The sequence below is a fragment of the Tachypleus tridentatus genome, chromosome 12 (genome assembly GCF_004210375.1).
Source record: "Tachypleus tridentatus isolate NWPU-2018 chromosome 12, ASM421037v1, whole genome shotgun sequence".
In the NCBI taxonomy this organism is placed as follows: Eukaryota; Metazoa; Arthropoda; class Merostomata; order Xiphosura; family Limulidae; genus Tachypleus; species Tachypleus tridentatus.
In genome coordinates this window covers 114797148-114821598 of record NC_134836.1, presented here as the reverse complement: position 1 = coordinate 114821598, position 24451 = coordinate 114797148, and the positions used below count along the sequence as shown (strand labels likewise).

General features: G+C 34.0%; 1 protein-coding gene across 1 annotated transcript in view; it reads left to right on the top strand.

Moving 5' to 3' along the window:
• The window catches only part of LOC143234411 (cytochrome P450 4c3-like), a 24240-nt gene extending 5141 nt beyond the window's left edge, over positions 1 to 19099 (top strand). The window contains exons 5-10 of the mRNA XM_076471776.1: positions 9094 to 9163; positions 10528 to 10654; positions 11438 to 11623; positions 12404 to 12577; positions 12915 to 12983; positions 18562 to 19099. Coding sequence (XP_076327891.1) covers positions 9094 to 9163; positions 10528 to 10654; positions 11438 to 11623; positions 12404 to 12577; positions 12915 to 12980 — 623 coding nt within the window. The 3' untranslated portion in view covers positions 12981 to 12983; positions 18562 to 19099. The remainder of the gene's footprint in view (positions 1 to 9093; positions 9164 to 10527; positions 10655 to 11437; positions 11624 to 12403; positions 12578 to 12914; positions 12984 to 18561) is intronic.
• The last annotated feature ends 5352 nt before the right edge of the window (positions 19100 to 24451 follow it).

The window sequence follows — 24451 nt, the reverse complement described above, 5'->3', positions numbered from 1 at the left end:
GGATTCTTGCCTATTACAACTATTTTATATTCTGTTGGTAAAGAGTATCCCAAGAATTGGCAGTGGGTAGTGATGACTAGCTGCCTTCCCTCTAATCTTACTATACTAAATTAGGCATGGTTAGCGAAGACAGCCCTCCTGTAGCTTCATGTGAAATTCAAGACAAAAAAACTGACGGTTTTAAGTAATAGTCTTCAATTACGGTTTGAAAAGCGTTATGGTCTTCCCATTTAGTTTGAGATTATTTTTATAGAGAATTATTTTCATTTTGATAATTTCATTTATTGTTTGTTTGTTTTTGAATTTCTCGCATACTTGTGCGATATTGGCTTCAAAATAATACTCTTCCAGGTTTTTCTGTTGCTATCGTTCAAATCAATAATACTTTTATACAATTGGTTCCAATCTTTATAAGTTTATTATTATTCCATTAGTTTTCTTCACTATTCCAATTCTACGTTTCACTATTCGATAATATTATTTTCGTTCTCCGCTGGTACATCAGTAAGCCTACAGATTTAAACGCTAAAATTAGGAGTTCGATTCCCTTCGGTGGACTCAGAAGATGGACCGATGCGACTTTGCTGTAAGAAAAGACACACGCAGTATTATTCTCGATATAATTCTTTATCGATTTTTTGCAGTCATTGTTCTTTTACATTAGTGCTAACAAATTCTGGTGTTTTTCTCTTGGAAAATAATTCAACACTTCGTTTTCGCGTTATCTCATTCAGTGTCTTTACGTTTGTCTCTGGAAATACTCCAGTCTATCCAAATCCGTCTGCCCTCTTCCCTTCGAAATCTTTTTTTTCTGACCAGACTCACTACAGTGTAAAACAAATTGATAGTTAACTCAGTTTATTTTCTTATGAATAATTTTCGTTAAAAATAACTATCTAAGTCAAGTCTTCGTATATGAACAGCACTAACTGAACTGCTATATAAATCCATTTCTTGTTTATTTTTGTCGATGACAACATTACGGAAATGGCAAATTTTCTGTTTCTCTTTTTTTCATTCCTGGCCTGGAGGTAAAGGCGTTCGACTCCTAACCTGATCACGGGTTTGAATCTTCATTACCGAATATCCTCGCTTTTTTTCAACTGAAGGACGTGCTCGTGATTTTCTAATGATAATCCTGAGTTGAGGTTTATACTGTAACAGGTAGAATTTATATCGATTCTCTGATGCAAATCGCGTGAATCAAAAGCTGTTGGTTATAAAGTAGCTTGCAATAAAAATTGTCTCACGAGCGAGATAAGGAAAATGAAATTTAATCCTTAGAACACGTGCAAAATATTTACTTCATTACCACACTGAAAGTATGGATTAATGTGGCGCCATCTTTTGTAGGAGGCTGTATACGATATGAGATCAAAGAATTTACTGATAGAAGTCCTCCGATTGGCAGGCCTGAAGCTTAAAATGCTGAAATTCGCAGTTCGGTTCTCGTAGTGAACACAAAAGCTAGCTCAATGTGGCTTCGCTCTAAAAACTATCAAGTAACCGCTGACAGAAAGTGTGTATAGAATAACTTAAGATATACACGTACAGTTAATATCTTAGCATGCAATTAAACAGTAGTTGAACTATCAGGTTTACCCTTTTCTATTTATGTGTTTAAATTTCTTCATCATACCTAGAAAAATAAGAAAAGTAATATGTCGAAGTTTGGTACATCAAAATTTATTTCAATGAACTCAAGACCCATTGTTTGTACAACAATAAACTTTGAAATTTCATCAACACGTAACGCACGAGAATACATTCAGTTGAATATAATATTGTAATCTGTCAAACGTATGTGGCATTATGATAATATCGAAAATAAATACTTGTATGTTTTTATACTTTCAGAAAGCAAACACCATTACAACTAGCACATGAAAAAAAAAGTCTGTGTAGGTAGGCCTAACCTGATATTTTTTGAGTAATTGTAGTTATATTTCGATACATTTACATTTTGTTAACTAGTTTATGATTATTTTAGAACCATAACGAAAATATAAACTACAAAGAAAATCACGACAGTTTACGATTTCGTCACATTTTGCAACGGAAATAAAACAAAATCCGTTCTCCATGAAAATAATTATCTTGTTGCGATAGCTATATCAGATACTAATCCAGTTCTTTATTTACATGTAGTTTAGGATACAACGACTGTGTGAAAACGATAGTCTAAGATAACAACAGAGTTTTCCTGTACAGAGGAAACAACTAAATAATAATTCATTACATAAATTTTGTCATTCGTTGCATCTTCAGGGGGAGGTCGACGATCTCTCGGACGTGAAGATGACTGTAACAGTTTCATACCTGAGGCTTAGGACTGAATATATGTTTTTTTGATTGATGGCGTTTTGCTGATGGTCATGATATATTCATTATTTTAAGCTGTAGGTGAGGCAGTTTATTGAAAAACATTTCATAAAAACGCTGAAACTGGGACTTCATGTTGCATGTGTCACCTTTATCATGGTTCACGTCACTGAAAGAGATAATAAAATCGTATATTTTAGGCTCTGCAGTCTGATACTGTACACGTGACAATTTTATTATTTTAATTGAATATTGTCAGAAGATGTTCATGTCCTATACAAGTTACATATCCTCACGCTACAGGTTTGTCTAACTAATTTTTAGTTAGAATTGGAACAATCTCATGCGGTTATTTATCCTGTTTATTTCAGGTTTCGTGATCGGAGGTTAGACTCAATTTTGATTTGTTGATGTCAACTCCTATAGTCTTTTACACACAGTAAAATAATGCCTAATAAACCACGAAGTGTTAGTTATGTTTCATTCCTAATCTCACTTTTCAAATTCATCAAAAAAATTGTGAATTTTTTCATTGAGAATGAAAAGTAACTAAAGGCAAATGAGTTTATTTTATTCCTTACCCTCCGAATAGAAGTTCGAATATCTTCTTCGTCTTCAGGTAATACTACATCACCTTGTGGTCCTGACACTGGATGAACACGGCCACGAATTTTTCTGTGTCGGTCTCGTTTTTGCTAATTTTTCAAAAATATGTATATCATTTTATTTATACAAAGTGTAGCATACTTGATGATAAAATGATTTTGAATATGTAAATCAAGTCAAATGACACTTAGAGCTTGTATAAAGTCGCGGTTGAACGGCATCTTTTAGAACCACTTTATGACGTTATTTGACGTTTAGTAAATAGAGTGACGCCAAAGAAAGTTCAAGAGTTGGCGGTGGGTGATGATGGCTAGCTGCCTTTTTTATAGTCATTCACTGCTAAATTCAAACCAAACCAATTTCTTCAAGACCATATTCATACAACTAGGAAATTACACATTCGGTGTAGAATATAACAATATCCAAGAAAGCACACGAGCAGGAAACTAAGAAGAAATAGATTATAAAAGAAAACTAATAAAGAAAACTGTTCAATCGACAGAAAAATGATAAATTTAAAATAATAAAAAATGTGTAGATATTCAAATATCATAATTCACAGAGATGTAGAAGCCACATGTTGCATCGCCAAGGTTTTGGGGCCTGTTGATTTATCAGAAAATACATCATTAATTAGGCAAGTAGAATTTAGACATAGTTTATTCTCAGCGCAAAGCTACATAATGCTAGATACGCTTTTTCCACAAGGGGAATCGAACATCGAATTTTTTGCGCCACGCAATGCTAAATACGCGCTATCCACCGGCAGATCGAACCCCGAATTACAACCCTGTAAATTCATAAATCTTTCGCTGACGCAGTGGGATTATATAACTTAATGATTGACAAATGTGCCTCCAGGTGATTCATCTTTGTAATTTACCATGTTGGAACACACTTACACCAATGTTGAACATTATTTATGTTAAGAAAAAAGTAACATTTCTTTCACAGAAAATGTGTTAATATAGGTTTTATCTCCTGGTTTTACACAGTTGTGTTTTCTTCCAGAGTCCTTTAAGAAGGATATTCTAGAAGTCAAGTGAGGGAAGCAACAACACTTCCTCCTTTGTCAGTGACAAATAGCCCTCGCTTTCGTGCTGAGCAGGAAATGACGTACATGTTGGAAAGGCTTATTTGCAGCTACGAATAAGCTAAACAGTTATCACTATTGTGATGATCGGGTAGTAACGTAATACGTTCGGTAGATTTTGAAAAATATATGCTGCAAAAGTATATATGTGCTTTCTCATAGCAAAGCCACATCGGATAATCTGCTGAGCCCCCCGAGAGGAATCGAACCCCTGATTTTAGCGTTGTAAATACGGAGACTTATCGCTGTACTAGCGGAGTGCGCTGCAAAAGTAACCTTTAACTAGAAAACGTCGTACTGATGGATAAGTAATTTTTTTGCGCGTTTAAGAAAAACGTTTCAATTATAGAATTTATTAATAAAAAGATACAAGACACCCTATAAAGTTACAAACAAAAAAGTACCATAAAAGTAATAACAGTATAAAAACGTAAATATACGGCTAGCGAAGATAGCCCTAGTGTAGCTTTCACCGAAATTCAAATCAAACAAACCTTCAACCTCCAGTGGTTATTCTTACAGTTTTGTCCACTTTGAACACTTTTATCCTACCTCCAAATAATCAATCTGTCTTTAATGTCTTTACTTTAGGTTATGTATCGACTTTCATATGTCATCAACCCTTTCATGTGTTATTTCATAGTCTCTGACATCTATAAATGCACTTGTCACAGCAATACTTGCCTCCTTCAAAAGCCGTAGTCACAATTTCAGATTACCCCAACTCGCTTATCACAGAAATTATAAATACCTTAGAACATTATTATCATAGATCCAGCATCTCAACGATATAGACTGTACACATTTGAAGTGCAAGCTGCTTATCTCCATTTTGTCATATATATACATATACATGCTGGTATGTCCTTCAACAAATTCTCGCCAGGAAATACGATAAATATAAATCATAACTAAGGACACTGCTTATTTTCTAATATATTTGTAATGATAAGTTATTTTTTAACCTTGGATTTCCTACGCTGATTCCTAATCTATCTACATTAATAAACCCTAATCCCATCTGTTCGTCAGTGTACAGGTACCGTGTGTAATGAATGTAAACTGATAACGTAGCGAGATACTTTAACAACCTAAACATTTCTTCTCGTGACTTTAATCGCTAGATGTATCCGACCTTTTCCTGACAGTGAACACTAAAAGTCGTCATGAAAGAATTAACCATGATTTTAGGCAGCGTTCCTAGATACTTCAATGACTGGTACGTCACCATATTTTTACTTTGTCTATCTTTTGTTCTTACGTTCATACCATCTTTGATAAGATGGTATAAGGTGAGAAACATAATCAATAAACTCCCAGGAATTGACTTCCGAAACCCATTTATTGGTAACGCGTCATTGATCATGCGGCATAAGGATGCCAGAACGATAGGTAACATTAACTTGTGCAAATAGACTTAGAGCTCTAAGGCATTTATAACATGTTATTTTAGTGTGTTTTTCTGTTTAGAACATTAACTAAGTAATCCTTAAGAGACTTATTAGTGTAATTAACTTGCCGTTCCTTTCATGTGGCGCACATGCGCCACGACGCACTAGTCTGGCAGATATTGCGTGTCGAAAACACAGGAGGTTCATAACCCAGTTCGTTGGGAATTTTTGTTTTAATCATTTTTAAAGTTTTTAGTGCTGACTGAAGTGTGAAAACCATTTTTCATGACGAATATAAACTACTTGAGATATGACATTTGTTTTTTTATTTATTCTATCCGATAAGTTCGTTATGGACTTTTAATGAACATTATGAGTTTTTTTCTGTTCGTAAATAAATACTAGTTTTTTATGGGTTATTACTAATATAAGTTGTTAAACTTAAGTTGATGACATGAAACAACAATTGCTATTATATTTATAAAGCTTATACAGTTGTGCTTTCTGCACTTAATTAAAAAAACACTTCGAACTAGCCTAAGATAAGGAAAGTGTTCAAAATTTATACCCAAAGAGAAGAGTTTAATATACAAATATCACACGTGCATGTTGAAAACAAAATTGATTTACTGTTTATGAATTTGTCTCATGATGTCACGTTGCAGTAAATAAAGTTTGAAACAGCTGGATATAAGGTGGTATATTTATTTATCTGCAGTGTTCGTTTGTGACAGTGAGACATGATCACGTACCACATTTATTCATAAATACTGTTCTTTAATTACGTGGGAACGTCTTTAAAAGGAACCATGTTGAAATGTGTTACATGCTTTTAATCCTGTTATATTCGAACTTAAAATATTTTTATTTTACCGTCCATATTTTTGTTTTAGAAGAAGTTAGATGACGTTTGAACCTGACCCCGCATGTCCTTAAGACTTAAAATCTCAGAAGGAAAGTGTGATCGAGCTTTCCAACCGAGTTCGTATTGAAATGTAATGCATGTCTTGCTGTCTAAGTACCTTTATAAATAAGGTCGTATATCTACTATAATATCCGTGAATAAAGGTGATCACCTTGTGACAATGTTTTAAAAGTGGATTAGTTTTATAATGTTCAATAAAATTTCAATCTTATGTATAAAGATGTACAGAGAAATGTTGTAGTTATTTAAACTAATGTTCGTTGCTCCATCAGCAAAATTATTTTACTTTGCGTTTATTTCTATGAGAAAACTGATGTTACCATTGTAAATTAGCCAAGCATGGCCAGGTGGTTAAGGCGCTCGACTCGTAATTGGGAGGGTCGCGGGTTCGAATTCCCGTCGCATCATACGTGCTAGTCCTTTCATCCGTGGGGGCATTATAAAGTAACGGTCAATCCCACTATTCGTTGGTAAAAAAGTAGCCTAAGATTTAGCTATGAGTGGTAATGACTAACTGCCTTCCCTCTAATCTCACACTGTTAAGTTAAGAACGGCTAGCGCAGATAATCCTCGTGTGACTTTGAGCGAAATTCAAAAATAAAAAAAACAAATAAACAATCATTGTAAATTAATGTGCCGCCGGTTTTTAGCAAAATATTGCAAAGCTAATAACAACAAATAAATTGTTACGTCACACACCTGAAAGGTTTCTGTATTATTAAAAGAAATATGAAGGTTTCCAAATTTCATTTCATACGGAACCAATTTTGGTGAAAGTTTTTATATTAAATAAGGGTGCATGAAAAACGTTGAGAAACAATTCCTAAACATCCCGTACTGACGATTCATATTTACTTTATTTAGTATTGTTCCAAGTCACTTGTGGGTTCGATTGTTTCACAAGGAAAGGATATATCGATTCTGGAATAAGATTCGACCTTCTGTAGCGTTTTTTAAACCAAAAAACTATAAAGGTAAGTAACCAAACATCGCATTCATTCCAACATTACCTCACACATATAAGGTATAAGCAAAATATTAATATTAAGAAACTAAAAACTTGTTACAAAATAAGACATTATGATCAGTGGGTGGAACTGATGTAATATGTGATGGATTTTTTTTATTTCAGGTGATTTTCAGAAGTTCCACAAAATTAGAAAAATCAACTGAATATTCTTTTTTGCATCCATGGCTGGGATCAGGATTGTTGACAAGGTAATTAATAAAATCAGGGCCTTAAAACTACTATTCCTACGGGGACACCAAACTTACACAGCTCATAACATTTTTCAGTTATATTGTGAATGCATTTACCCCAGATTTATATAGACCCAAGAAGATAATACATACACGAGTTATACTTTAAAGACTGACAGAAAGTGTACATGTAAGCGATTATTAAGATATAAATAAGTTTAATTGTTTAGAATAAATATACGCACAGATATAGAAATATGTAATTATTTTAAAATGATACCATTGTGTAAATATGGTAAAAAATAACTTTATAATACATTTTGCAGATAACCACTGAATAGTTTTTTAGTGTTTTTTCTAACATTCAAAAGACATTTCTTGCAAAAATACATTAATTATGACAAATAACAAAGCCAACAATAGCTAGGTTTTATAAATTAACATACATTATTAATATTTTATTTTAGTAGAATGGGATTCAATGCCTATTATTATTTGTGTTTAGACCAGCCAAATACAATGCTACCATCCATAATATTTCTTTGGTTTTAAAATACGAACACAGGAATAACAAATGTTTAATTATGTGTTTTATGCAGCGTGTTATTCAGCTAACTCATAGTTTCTACGTCTGTGGACGTTCTATGTTTTGTTTTATAGGAGGATTTCAACACATTTTGGGGAATTTAAACATGATTTTAAAAATTAGGGATAATTAAACCTACATGATAAATTTCAAATAAAAAATACTTACTATGAAAACTAATTTGGATAAAAACTTTGATGTCAAATACCAAAAAGGGTTAATTTCTATTACGTAAATTGTACTTTTGATTTTTACTGTACACACGACTTGTATTGTTGACTGAAAATTTCTTTCGTGAAGAAACACTGATCTTATTGGACGTTGAATCGATATTGTCGTATCACGGCTTCACGATAGAATAGTCGTATCATATCGACATACTTTTAACATATATATATATATTAAAATGTTTATCGTATTTGATACATAGTTTCGGGAGTAAATGGAGAAGAAGACGAAAGTTGGTAACTCCTGCATTTCACTTCCGAATTCTTGAAGACTTCATTCCAATGTTCAACGAACAGAGCCAAATCTTAGTGGAAAAGTTGAGACAAGCGCAGAGCGAGAAATGGGTGGACATAGCTAAATATGTTACTCTTTGTACGTTGGACATAATTTGCGGTGAGCTTTCATTTTCCCACTTCGGATTTGGTTTATTTTTAATTTCGCGCCAAGTTACACGAGTACATTGCGCGAAAGTAAGAAAAAACCAAACCACTTATATCTGAAAAACCTGTTACGTATTTTAGAAGAGAATAAACCTATAAACTGATTTTAACTGTGACATTCTTGTAAATTTGAAAGTATATTCTACCGGTAAAGTCAATGTTAACAAAAAATAAAAATTTCGTCACAAATGTCTTTTGAAAAAAAAGAAAGTCGTCGGACGGTCTTTGATACAAATTACTCTGGACATTATAAAACAATTGATGATAATTATTCGTCTATAAAAAATTCAACTATATTTCAGAAAGTGCAATGGGGATAAAGATTTGTACCCAAGAAAATACAGACTCGTCCTATTTGAAATCTTTGTACGAGTAAGCATACATTTCATTTTTCTATAGTTTTGTTGGATTCAAAGAAAATGGTACAATAAAAGTAAACTGTCAAGTGAAAATCAAGTAAACTTTAGTAAATATAAGTAAAACGTAATAATACAAAACAGAAATTTACTAGAGATCGAAAAGTAAGTCACTTTTTGGGATATATTACACTCCCAACTATTGTAATTTAGGAACAATAAAAACAATTTAAGTGTAAAAAAATACATGTTTATTTCGTATATAGATTTTGAAAATATTATGACATCCAACTCTGCCTCCTTCTAGTACAGCGGTAAGTCTACTAATTTACAGTAATAAAATAAGGGTTCGATTACTCTCGGTGCGCTCAGCAGATAGTTCGAGGTGACTTTGCTGTAAGAAAACACACCCATCCAATATATTGTCCTTTACTCGTTTGTTTAATGTACATGTTGATATTACTGTAAATAGCAAAGAACTGTGAAAAGATACAGCATTAGTAAAATAATTTTTATCGTGTTTTCCTTACGTTTCTGTTCCTTACTTGGACTATCCAGAAACGGACTAGTAGTTGGACGCAGGGTCAGGAGTCCCCAGTTTCTGATACAGAAATAAAACAAAAATGGAAAAGAAGAGATACAAGTAGTGGAAACATTGTTTATTAATTTTGTGGGATATTTCATGCTCTTATTTCTCTGTGTATGAGGTTTTTGTGCAGTTTGTAAGATGTTTAAAATACCGTAAACAAACTTTTTTTTTTCCAAATTATTATGATAAAGTTAAAGCTTATCAAAAACCTTTGAAGGAATCTCTTTAACTAAACTGTGATTACTAAACTTCCCAGCCCTCTTTCTATCCCATCAGTGGACATCGCTTGACATAACTTGAAGGGAAGAAATTTAATGATATCCCGGTTATTGGCAATGGCTTCAACCTTTATTTTTACAACGCCAGAGTTTTAACATGATAGGATTTATTGACGAGAAAAATAAGACGAATTACGAAACTACTGAGGTATATATATACGTTTGACGAATATTAGTTTAAGCAGATGTTGTAGACATATTGTTATATTTATGTTATAGAGAAATAAACAAGTTAAACTTGGGTAGGTACAGTTTTTGTTTTATTTTTTACGAGAACAACGAACGATTTATGCTTAACTCGACGCAACTTCTTTAAGGTTTTAGGCTTAGCACAGTAACTTCAATAATAGAACAACGAACAAACTGAATCTTACGCCACACTCGCAGTGAAATAAAAGAACACGCTGTAAAATTAATGTATAAATGACAACTTAGTTGTGAAACCCTGTGATAATGTTTTCTATTCAGTAATTAGTGCATAGTATGATAATAATTTCTTTTTTTTTTACAAAGGGTTGGTGAAACGTTTGCGTGTCGTATCATACGACTGTGGCTTTGGCCTGTGGTATTATCTTCACTATTTTCTTGTGGGCGTCGTTTAAAAAAAGGTTTAACAGAACTACACAACTTTATCAGAACGGTAGGTAATTACGTGAAGTTACACAAATAGCCCAAGAGACTTAATGGTACAAATAATAAATGATAAGTAAGTACTCTAGCCTTCATATTAATTTCTTTCTTCATTAACTGAGTTTGAGTTTTGTTAAGATTGTGGAAGAACAACAGATTACTGAAAAAAACTACATGAAAAAAAAGAAAGTGAAATGGAAATGTTATGTTTCACAACTCAGACTTTATCTTTATGTCCATATATTATTCATTATGATAAACGATTGACAACGTTTTCTATAGTTTCAGACTATTATAAAGAATAGTTAGGACTTAATGGTACGAATCTCTATGAAAATCCTTCATTTATTTATTAATTTTTTTGTGATTTATGTATATGTATATTACTTATATACTTAAATCAGCATAAACGTACTTATTATGTTAAATTAAAAGTACATTTTGGGTGAGCCCAGGATCCATTAAACGGTCACAAAGTGTACGCCGTAGACAAGTTCCAGGGTGCTAATAAAAGGTGATACGTTTGATGTATCCACATACAGAAACCATCGTGCAGACTAATTGGGTAAGACAAAGCTGTGAAAAACAACAAAAAGAGGATATCTAATTCCGTTAGTTTAAACTTTAAAACAAATTAAACATACGATCCTGACTTTTAAACATAGTTATTTAACATACTCATGTGAGTATATTGCAGGTTTGAAGCAGCGTCTATAGAATAAAGATATTATGGTTAATAGGAGATTTCTGGTCTAATGTTTTAATTAACAAATTTGATGACACTTTTTTCTAGATAATTCGTAATCGTAAAGCCCAGATACTGGTGATCCGAGCTTCTGGTAATGAACAGGATGATAGTAACGATAATAAATTGAAGACGAGGCGACCTTTGCTAGACCTGATGATTAACCATCATTTGAATAATCTCAGCTTAACCCTGGAAGATATTCGTGAAGAAGTGGACACGTTCATGTTTGAGGTAAAAACGTTGGAATTTATATTCACTTTGTCCATTCCAACCTTGATCCTTTCTCTATTCATCCACCCACTACTACCTACTTACATTTTTAATTACTCTCCAGTTTTACTTTCAGTCTTCCTATCTTTCTGTTGAAAAGTGTTATTTTATTCGATGACACATTTATCTACGTTTTATTCAATGATGCAAACTTATCCAAGTGCGTGTTCAGTAACGTAAACTTATCCACGCGTTTATTCAATAACACAGGTCTATCCACGTGTTTATTCAGTAGCATGTATGTATTTACATATATATTCAAAACTGTTCACTTAGTCGTTTTGTTTCTGTAGCCTACTTTCCCATGTTAAAACTTAATTCACAATATTACCAGCCTGACTTACCATCCATATAAAACCGCATGAGAATATAGTTCAGAAATTTACTATTCTTCTAAGATCATCAAAAAATTCAGTGCCATAAGTTTACCTTACAAGGTGTTTAAAACACTCGCTCAACAATTGATACAACCAAACAACTTGGTACCATAAGTTTACCTTACTAGGTGTTTAAAACACTCGCTCAACAATTGATACAACCAAACAATTTGATACTATAAGTTTACCTTACTAGGTGTTTAAAATACTCATTCAACAATTGATACAACCAAACAATTCGGTACTATAAGTTTACCTTACTATATGTTTAAAGCACACAGTCAACCAAATAATATATGTGTATAGATATATAGAAATATGTATATATGTGTGTAGATATATAGCTATACATCTATTTAAACAGGGACATGACACGACTGCTATGGGAATTAGCTGGACACTTTATCTCATTGGTTTGGATTCGTTTGTTCAGAAACAAATACAAGACGAACTGGACTCAGTATTTGGAAATGATACCGAAAGGTCCATTACAATAGAAGACATTAAACAACTGAAATACATGGATTGTGCTTTGAAAGTACGTAGGTTAATCCCTTGTTTTATTATTATTATTAATTATTCGTGTTAACAGTAGTAATAGCTTTAAATACTTTGTTTCTCTGTGTAAAATACATCTTATTATTACAGAAGTCACTTTTCTTGTTTCTTCATATCCATTAAATTTTCAACTTGAAAAGAGATTTTAAAATATTTCCCGGTAGTATAGAATTATTATTTTACCAAGTTGTCAATAATGTGCTCAAATATATAATTTTATTAATTATAACTCATTGTTGTTCAGCACAAATTATAACTTAATTTATTTTGTTATCTTTTAAATCTGCACACAAACTTCGACCTTCTCTCCGATTCAGGTGGTTCTACGAATTTTCCCCCCCCAGTTCCTTTCATCGGAAGAACATTACGAGAGGATGTTGTAGTCAGTAAGTCCAAAGTTTCATTCATCTTAATAAGTTATCACGGTTAAATTCATGTTCAAGTTGTCTTTTATTTCAACGAAAAGCTAACAGTGGCTTTGGATTAACAGTTATGTACTGCGAGGTTAACAACTATGAAATGTTGTGTAGCCAATCATAATGAGGTTTTACCTGGTGTACAGTAATTGGATATTGGTTGGCCAATCGTAGTGAGGTTTCTACTTGGTTTATAGTAATGAGGTGCTGGTTAATTAACAACAATTAAGAGTCTATTATTTAACAATAATGAAACGTGAACTAAATGTTGCTTAATTATGAAGAGATGATAAAGATTTCTTTTCATTGATGACGAGAAAACCCTCTTGTAGAGAAAAATATATATAGAAATGGCTGGTTTGGATTGAGAAAATTTTTTATGTAGAGGAGCGAACAACGTTTCGACCTTTTTTCGGTCATCGTTATGTTCACGAAGAAAGAAAAAGGTTACTGACCGATAGCTGACCACATGTTTAAAAGGGGTTGTGTAACTGAGTGTAGGATTGTAGAGGGCGTGCTTGAATGTTTGATTATATTTATTAATATTGGTATAATGGTGTTCCTTTGTATTGGGCTTGAGTTGTTGTATAAGTAAGGCTTCTTTGATTTTGCGTTTGTTTATATTTGTTTTTTTTATTTTGTATTTGGGTGTTTTCTACGATTATGTCGTCTTCATTTGATTTGAAGTGTTGAAAACGTGTGAAGGTGACTTTTTGTGTTTTTTTTATTCTGGTTTCCATTTTTCTACTTGTTTCTCCAATATTGAAGTCGTGTCAGTTATCACGTTGTATTTTATAAATAATGTTGGTGTGGTGTTTGTCAGTATAGACCTTAGTTTTGTGCCTGGTTTTTGAATAACTTTGGTATTAACCGGAAAGTCATATTTTGTAACTTTTTTTTGACAAATATTGGTTATTTTTCTGCTGATGTCGGAAATATATAGTATGCAGCAGTATATAGTATCGTGACTTTTTAATTTGTGGGATATATTTAATTTTTTGGTTGATTTTGCTTTATGTCTAGGTGTGTGCGTATAATTTTTTCTACGGTTTGTGGAGGAAACTTATTGATGTTGATGAAGTATTGTTTTATTTTGTTTAATTCGTCGTTAATTTTATCTGGCGAGCATAGTTTTATGGCTGTGTTTATTTGGTTTCTTGGGATGTTGAGTTTTGGTTTTGTCCCAAGGAATATATATGGTGATTTTGCGGTGGATTTCTGTTTTAAATTGTGTATCGGTTCTTGTAATTTTGAGGTTAAAATATGATATTTGATTGCTTTCTTCCTGTTTACATGTGAAGTTAATGTTGAGATGTGTAGAGTTAATGTGAATGAAAAAATTAAGTGTGAGTTCTGTAGATGTGATTCCCGCAATCATGTCGTCTGCATATTTGTACCAGTATAGTGATGGATGTAATGCTGTGTTAATTGCTTGTGTTCTTTGCATCTTAGTTTTCTAATTTTTTATTGTGGCAGACCCTTTTGTCTCTGACACTCCTAATGTTGATTTGGTTTATGTTTCGTTGTATACGTACGTAAAACTCTGGTTTAATGCAACATGCCAGTTAATGGTCCAGGTTCATTTTATGTTTTTGTCATGCAGTTCTTTGTATTTCGTGTTCAACATGGCTTTAAGTAGATTTTTGTAAATTTTGGATAATGTTTGTGCATTGATTAAAATTTTTTGATAGTTTTACCTTTACAAAGTTAGGGATTAGTTGTTTCTGTCTTCCTTAAACAATTTTATTCAAAGAATTTTCTTATAAAACCGTCAACATAATTTCGCAAAACAGAAAGCTAAAAAACAATCTTACAAAAAGAGACATTAATTCCATTAAAATCTAAAAGAAGACAAAATATAAGAATTCTAAAAGCAGATAATGGAAACGCTATAGTCATAATGAACACTTATGAATACATCCCAAAATGAAGAACATTCTAAACAAAATACCACTAAAATTGAAAAAAAAACACAATTTCAAAAACACTTTATTCCTACCTACGCAAGACCAACTCACGCACAACACAATTTTAAAGAGAAATATATGTAAAAACGTTACAAGCTCAGAGTATGTGATATTACACGTGTTAAGGCACTGATTGTCAGACCAAAATGACAATAAAAGTTGTGCACCTTGAAAACGGAGGAAAACATCGGATTTTTCGCCAAAACTCATTCGTGTCCAATAAATTTGTTTGAGAGATCTGCATGTTCTGCAAGTGCAACATGTGCAAAACCCCAATAAAAGTGACGAGTTCTCGGTTTCTTTAGCTCAGTGTTAAGCCACCGACACGCAATACAGTTACGCCAAGACTGACTGAAGCACAACGCAACAACGCCATTGGTCGATTGGAGGCAGGCAAATCTCGATCAGATGTTGCCAGAGCTGTGAATGTCCACCCAAGCACCATCACAAGGCTATGGAATCGTCACCAACAACATGGATCAACTCGTGACCGTCCACGATCTGGCAGACCTTATGTGATCACGCCAGCACAAGATTGCTACATCCGGTTACCTCACCTTCGGAATAGGACCACCACTGCGACGTCTACTGCCTCAACCATACCAGGGCTGCGTAGGATTTCCGATCAGACCGTACGCAACCGTCTACGAGATACAGGAATCCGACCTCGACTTCCAGTCAGAGGCGTCATCTTCACCCAGCAACATCGTCAAGCACGGCTGCAGTGGACTCGGGCACATCGGGTATGGCCTCATCGACGATGGAGGCATGTTTTATGCTTCGTAGGCAGGATGGAAGGACCAGTGTTTACCGTCACCGAGGTGAACATTTTGCAGCAAACTGTGTGGGGGAAGTTGACAGATTTGATGGTGGCAGCGTCATGATGTGGGCTGCCATCGCCTACATTGCCAGAACAGACCTTTTGCACATTCGAGGGAATCTTACGGCTCAACGATACGTCGACGAGATTCTTAGGCCCCATGTGCAACCCATCACGGTGAACGTCAATGACGTTTTTCAACATGGCAACGCCCGTTCTCACTCAGCCCGATTCACCACTGTCTTCTTGAGACACCACAACATCAATGTTCTTCCCTGGCCCTCCAGATCACCAGATTTAAACCCCATCGAACATCTTTGGGACGAGTTGGACCGACGTCTGCGACGGCGACAACTTCGACCGCAGACTCTACCTCAGCTTGCAGCAGCTTTGCAGGCTGAGTGAACAGCCATTTCACAAGATGTGATTCGTCATCTCATCGCTTCCATGGGCAGGAAATCCCAAGCAGTTATTGATGCACACGGGGGCATACTCGTTATTGACGTTGAGTGACGTTAAACTTCAACTAGTAAGCGTGGACTTCGCCTTTGCCGACTTTGGATGTTCAGCAGTGAATGTGCAAAGTTTGACACATGTCATAGAGAACTGCCCGGAATAAGCTTGTTAACAATTTGTCTCAAATTTTGCCTTTTGCGTTTCTTTTTTTTTTTTGAAGAGAATATATTATACGGCATCCCCAAACCTCATAAACCAGATTGTCCATTACGACCAATAATGACTACATATGAATCGTTTAATTACAATCTTGGTAAATACACAACATGGGCATTCTCCAAATATGTAACATCAGCCGGCTCATTCATCAAAGACTCTTTCAATTTCAAGTCTAATCTGAAGCCTGCAAGATAGTCTTGTAACTCTATATCCGAGATCCTAACCCATCAATAGACATTACCAGCAACCAATTAGCAACCCTCATAGATCAAGTCAAACTTCATCTTCAACAACCACAACTATATACAAACAAATGGCCCAAGGATGGGTAACCCAGTATCACCAATTCCAACCAATATTTTTATGTTCGCTCCTTTATATAAAAAAATTTCTGAACCCAAATCAGCCGTTTTTACATATATGAAGACACTAAAATGACATCACATAAGGGACGCTTAACGCTGTACAGTGGAGCGCCATTAAACTGACATCAGATTCCGTAGCGGTGACGTACAGTAGAATATGTAAATTTATGATCACATGAGGATGTACTCTCGTGATCTACTCTGGGAATATACACCCTGCCAGAAGCTTCATCGAGAGAGTGTCCCAAGATAGTTATTATGAGATGTAACTTTGCTGTTTGTCACTCGACGTCACTGTAATACTGAATTTCCACATTTTTTGTGGGGGGATTAGTTGTTGTTTTTTCAACTTATTTTTCCCGGTTCCATTATTATTGCTCCCCAGTGGCATGTCTGCGGACGCACACCGCTTGAAACAGGGTTTCGATACTTGTGGTGGGCAGAGCACAGACAGCCCGCTGTGTAACGTTGTGCTTAATTCCAAACAAACAAGTGTAAACGAGTATATTTGCCCCCAAGTGGCACAGTCGAATGTCTATGGATTTACACACTAAAAATAGGGTTTCGATATCCGTAGCGGGCAGAGCACAGATAGCCCATTGTGTAGCTTTGTGCTTAATTCTAAACAAACAACCAAAACCATTAATATTGATTTATTTATGGTAATTGTTCATGTAGGTATGAAAAGTCCTGGTTTGGCATTTGTTTATTGTCATTGTTCTGGTAAGTATTGGATATATTTTTAACAACTTCCAAATTTAAGAACGAATAATATAGGTCGGTTTAATTATCATATTTAATCATGTAGACAGGTAAGTGTAGGTTTTCACTACTTCATAGGGTCTGGCATATCCTTGTAGTTAGAAGCGGTAAACTCGTATCATGAAAGTTCCAAATTCGAATCTCCGTCGCCGAACATGCTTGTTCCATGTAGTTGATAATTGGGCTACCACACATGTGTGAAACTTCTTGACTTATAAAACATCGGCCTCCACCAAGGTAGTTTAGATTAATGCTATAATGAGTAAATATATCATAATTGAAAGTGGAATGACAATTAATGAAATTAAAACCCATTTGTTTTTATTATGTACTTCCAGCAGAGGCCCGCAAAAATGTTTACGGTAAAAGCAGTATCTTATTACAATAATATTACTTTAAATACAAAATTCCTAAAATAATACAAAATAATTTTGATCGCAAACACCAAAATCATCGAATCCACTCGTTCTTGTTGAAGGTACGACCCGTGTTTGATAAATAGATAAACTCCGACTATAATTTGTGTCTATGTTTTGCTTTACTTAGGACTAAACTTTACCGAACGTAAGTACTATCAGTCAATAAATGTATAATGTACGATCTGACGTTAGACATTAAAAAAAAGTTGTAGGTTTTTAATATGTGATTGTACAAAATGTATACTGAATAATGTTTATATTTATCCGTTATTTATATACGTTCAAAATCAAATGCGCACGCATACGTGTCTATTATAGATAGCAAATTACGAGCGCATTCTATTATTGTTGTAGATTACCGAGGAAAACTCTGAACATGAATGAGGATATGACCATATTTATTTATTTGGCTACATTTACTAGAGTAATTCATTACCCTACGACTACGCCAACCCTTTAGGTTTTATATACTGATATAAAATATTTTAGACACAAATATTTGAAATATTTTTTTTAATTATGGATTTTAAATACTTACAGGACAAAAGTTTGAAATCTTGAAACAGAAAGTTGTAATAGCAAATATTCTTCGCAACTTCAACGTGACTTCCTTGGACCCAAGAGACAAGATAAAAATCGACGCAGAATTAGTGCTTCGGCCTAAACAAGGATTACGGATGAGAATAGAACCTCGGGTACGAGAGTAAACCAAAAGGAATTAAACAAAGAAATCGGTATCACTACTCTGTATAAGAAGAAATTTTACTAAGTTCATTCTGAATTTTGTGTGTGTGATGGGTTGTTTGCCTTTTTTCTTTTGTTGTTTCAGATAGTTTACGGTAAAAGCAATGTCTATCTACCAAAAGTAGGGTTAGCTTACCTTCTACAAGTAAACGGAACTTAGATATTGTGTTGAATTTATTGTATAAACTCTATTTAATGAGATATTCTAGATAGTGCTAAAAATTCAAATTATAATATAATATGGATTTTTTTACTTTTCGTATTTGTGGTTTTAAGTATACTTCAGGTGCGGAACTTATTGTAATATTTACGAAATAAAGTGTAATAACTAGAATAGTAATGTAGTCTTCTTATCTTATATAAATTACTTATTACGGGTGTAAATATTACTGCGCTAGAGAATTCTGTGTTTGTCATCATCATCGTGAGAATTAAGTTTATTTTAAATTGATGGCAGGGCTATCTGCGCTGGGCCCGGGCATGGCCAGGTGGTTAAAGCACTCGACTCATGATCCGAGGGTCGTAGGTTCGAATCCCCGTCGCACCGAATATGCTCGCCCTTTCAGCTGTGGGAGCGTTATAATGTGATGGTCAATCTCACTATTCGTTGGTAAAAGAGTAGCCCAAGAGTTGGCAGAAGACTAGCTGTCTTCCCTCTAGTCTTACACTGCTAGAGCAAATAGCCCTCGAGCAGCTTTGCGCGAAATTTGAAACAAACAGACAAAACTTCAATGTGATAGGCACCAATAAGTTATTATTGAGTGTCAGTCAAGGAATGTATGTTCTGTCAAACCTTATGTACGACCCCATGACGTCGTTTGTTAATTTATATAACTGAATACCCATGAAAGATGTTGGATGTTGTATTGGGAAAGTAATGACAAGCTTTTCTGAAAACTGTCACTAGAAACAAAAGAGAGCAAGAACCATTGCTGCCCCATGGTTGTAAGGACTGCTATTACCTAGCAAAAAAGTCGCATGATTTATGTATAAGAATGAACAATAATTCAAAAACATTTCTTTGAGGCAAGATATTCGTTGATTATGATTCAAATGAAAACTAGTTTTCCATAATCATGGAGATTGTTTCACCTCAATCGATATCACCACTATGGCTCTCATCTCTACAGGAAATCGAACTCCAGATTTGTAGCTCTCGTGCAACTTCATAAAGTTTCTGCTGATCCATTTTGAAAAGGTCCACGACATATCGAGATTTTGTTGGACGCTCTGGTATATGCACCTTGAAAAACAACAACAACAAACAAATCTCACATTAATATAAATATTAACACAATGCGTCAGTTTTATATTTGAAATTTTTAAAGACGTGGAATATCCTGTTGATATTCATTGTTTTAAAGTAAGAAAATAAAAAGTATATTTTCTGAAAGTTAAAATTGAAACTTTATTTTCTGAAAATTAAAATTAAAAATTTATTTTCTAGAAGTTAAAATTAAAAATGTTCTTTGTGAATGTTAAAATTAAATGCTTATCTTCTAAAAATTAAAATTAAAACTTCACCTTATGAAAGTTAAATTAAAAATAAAAATTATTGTCTGAAAGTAAACAAATGGTTTTATCACAGCCACTCAGGGTCGCACTCAGCTGAGCAAGTTTTCTCTCATAGTCAACATACACTATCCGTATCCGGGGTACATTCATTCTATTGGTTAACAAGAGGGAATCGTTAATAGTCGCGGCACTTGATAGTCAGGATTAGAATAAATTAATCTATGAGAGTTTGGGCAATATAAAAGGTTTGATCTATTGAGCCCAAAACTGTAATTAGATCTCAAATTGGTTAAAAGATGACAAAGCTATGAGCTAAATGTTGTGTCTGAAGTGACATACACATCACAATGAAATTTGCTTCAGTGATTTTATTAAGATCAAAATAGACTACGTATAAGATTCCACGACTGATATAAAAGAAATACATATTGTGCAATTTGGACAACTTAGGGTAAGTTTTTTTTTGCAGTCATGGTTCTTCCACATTAGTGCTAACAAATTCTGGTATTGTTCTCTTGGAAAATAATTCAACACTTCGTTCTCGCGTTATCTCATTCAGTGTCTTTACGTTTGTCTCTGGAAATACTCCAGTCTATCCAAATCCGTCTGCCCTCTTCCCTTCGAAATCTTTTTTTTCTGACAAGACACACTACAGTGTAAATCAAATTGATGGTTAACTCAGTTTATTTTCTAATGAATAATTTTCGTTAAAAATAACTAGCTAAGTCAAGTCTTCGTATATGAACATAACTAACTGAACTGCTATATAAATCCATTCCTTGTTTATTTTTGTCGATGACAGCATTACGGAAATGGCAAATTTTTTGCTCGCAATTTTTCTGTTTCTCTGTTTTTCATTCCTGGCCTGGAGGTAAAGGTGTTCGACTCCTAACGTGATCACGGGTTTGAATCATCATCACCGAATATGCTCGCTTTTTTTCAGCTGAAGGACGTGCTCGTGATTTTCTAATGATAATCCTGAGTTGAAATAATGAATTGGTAAGATGTGGTTTATACTGTAACTGGTAGAATTTATATCGATTCTCTGATGCAAATCGCGTGAATCAAAAGCTGTTGGTTATAAAGTAGCTTGCAATAAAAATTGTCTCACGAGCGAGATAAGGAAAATGAAATTTAATCCTTAGAACACGTGCAAAATATTTACTTCATTACTACACTGAAAGTATGGATTAATGTGGCGTCATCTTTTGTAGGAGGCTGTATACGATATGAGATCAAAGAATTTACTGTTAGAAATCCTCCGATTGGCAGGCCTGAAGCTAAAAATGCTGAAATTCGCAGTTCGGTTCTCGTAGTGAACACAAAAGCTAGCTCAATGTGGCTTCGCTCTAAAAACTATCAAGTAACCGCTGACAGAAAGTGTGTATAGAATAACTTAAGATATACACGTACAGTTAATATCTCAGCATGCAATTAAACAGTAGTTGAACTATCAGGTTTACCCTTTTCTATTTATGTGTTTAAATTTCTTCATCAAACCTAGAAAAATAAGAAAAGCAACATGTCGGAGTTTGGTACATCAAAATTTATTTCAATGAACTCAAGACCCATTGTTTGTACAACAATAAACTTTGAAATTTCATCAACACGTAACGCACGAGAATACATTCAGTTGAAAATAATATTATAATCTGTCAAACGTATGTGGCATTATGATAATATCGAAAATAAATACTTCTATGATTTTATGCTTTCACAAAGCAAACACCATTACAACTTCCACATGAAAAAAAAAAGTTGTGTCGGTGGGCCTAACCTGATATTTTTGATGTAATTTTAGTTATATTTCGATACATTTACATTTTGTTAACTAGTTTATGATTATTTCAGAACCATAACGAAAATATAAACTACAAAGAAAATCACGCCACTTTACGATTTCGTCACATTTTGCAACGGAAATAAAACAAAATCCGTTCTCCATGAAAATAATTATCTTGTTGCGATAGTTATATCAGATACTAATTCAGTTCTTTATTTACATGTAGTTTAGGATACAACGACTGTGTGAAAACAACAGTCTAAAATAACAACAGAGTTTCCCTATACAAAAAAAAAACAACTAAATAATAATTCATTACATAAATTTTGTCATTCGTTGCATCTTCAGGAGAGGTCGACGATCTCTCGGACGTGAAGATGACTGTAACAGTTTCATACCTGAGGCTTAGGACTGAATATATGTTTTTTTTGTGTGATGGCGTTTTGCTGATGGTCATGATATATTCATTATTTTAAGCTGTAGGTGAGGCAGTTTATTGAAAAATATTCATAAAAACGCTGAAACTGGGACTTCATGTTGCAGGTGTCACCTTTATCATGGTTCACGTCACTGAAAGAGATAATAAAATCGTATATTTTAGGCTCTGCAGTCTGATACTGTACACGTGACAATTTTATTATTTTAATTCAATATTGTCAGAAGATGTTCATGTCCTATACAAGTTACATATCCTCACGCTACAGGTTTGTCTAACTAATTTTTAGTTAGAATTGGAACAATCTCATGCGGTTATTTATCCTGTTTATTTCAGGTTTCGTGATCGGAGGTTAGACTCAATTTTGATTTGTTGATGTCAACTCCTATAGTCTTTTACACACAGTAAAATAATGCCTAATAAACCACGAAGTGTTAGTTATGTTTCATTCCTAATCTCACTTTTCAAATTCAACAAAAATTGTGAATTTTTTCATTGAGAATGAAAAGTAACTAAAGGCAAATGAGTTTCTTTTATTGCTTACCCTCCGAATAGAAGTTGGAATATCTTCTTCGTCTTCAGGTAATACTACATCACCTTGTGGTCCTGACACTGGATGACCACGGTCACGAATTTTTCTGTGTCGGTCTCGTTTTTGCTAATTTTTTCCAAAATATGTATATCATTTTATTTATACGAAGTGTAGCATACTTTATGATAAAATGATTTTGAATATGTAAATCAAGTCAATTGACACTTACAGCTTGTATAAAGTCGCGGTTGAACGGCATCTTTTACAACCACTTTATGACGTTATTTGACGTTTAGTAAATAAAGTGACGCCAAAAAAGCTCAAGAGTCGGCGGTGGGTGATGATGGCTAGCTGCCTTTTCTATAGTCATTCACTGCTAAATTCAAACCAAACCAATTTCTTCAAGACCATATTCATACAACTAGGAAATTACACATTCGGTGTAGAATATAAAAATATCCAAGGAAGCACACGAGCAGGAAACGAAGAAGTAATAGATCATAAAAGAAAACTAATAAAGAAAACTGTTCAATCTACAGAAAAATAATAAATTTAAATTAATAAAAATGTGTAGATATTCAAATATCATAATTCACAGAGGTGTAGAAACCACAAGTTGCATCGCCAAGGTTTTGGGGCCTGTTGATTTATATCATTAGCAAATATAGACAGTTTAATTAGGCAAGTAGAATTTAGACATAGTTTATTCTCAGCGCAAAGCTACATAATGCTAGATACTCGCTACTTTTTCCACAAGTGGGGAAATCGAACATCGAACCCGCGACCTTCAGATTTTGCGCCACGCAATGCTAGATACGCGCTATCCACCGGCAGATCGAATTTTTTGCGCCCGAATTACAACCCTGTAAATTCATAAATCTTTCGCTGACGCAGTGGGATTATATAACTTAATGATTGACAAATGTGCCTCCAGGTGATTCATCTTTGTACTTTACCATGTTGGAAACACACACCAATGTTGAACATTATTTATGTTGAGAAAAAAGTAACATTTCTTTCACAGAAAATGTGTTAATATAGGTTTTATCTCCAGGTTTTACACAGTTGTATTTTCTTCCAGAGTCCTTTTAAGAAGGATATTCTAGAAGTCAAGTGAGGGAATCAACTACACTTCGTCCTTTGTTAGTGACAAATTGCCCTCGCTTTCGTGCTGAGCAGGAAATGACGTACATGTTGGAAAGGCTTATTTGTAACTACGAATAAGTTAAACAGTTATCACTATCTATGATGATGAGGTAACCTAATACGTTCGGTAGATTTTGAAAATATATGCTGCAAAAGTAACCTTTAACTAGAAAACGTCGTACTGATGGATAAGTAATTTTATGCGCGTTTAAGAAAAACGTTTCAATTATAGAATTTATTAATAAAAGATACAAGACACCCTATAAAGTTACAA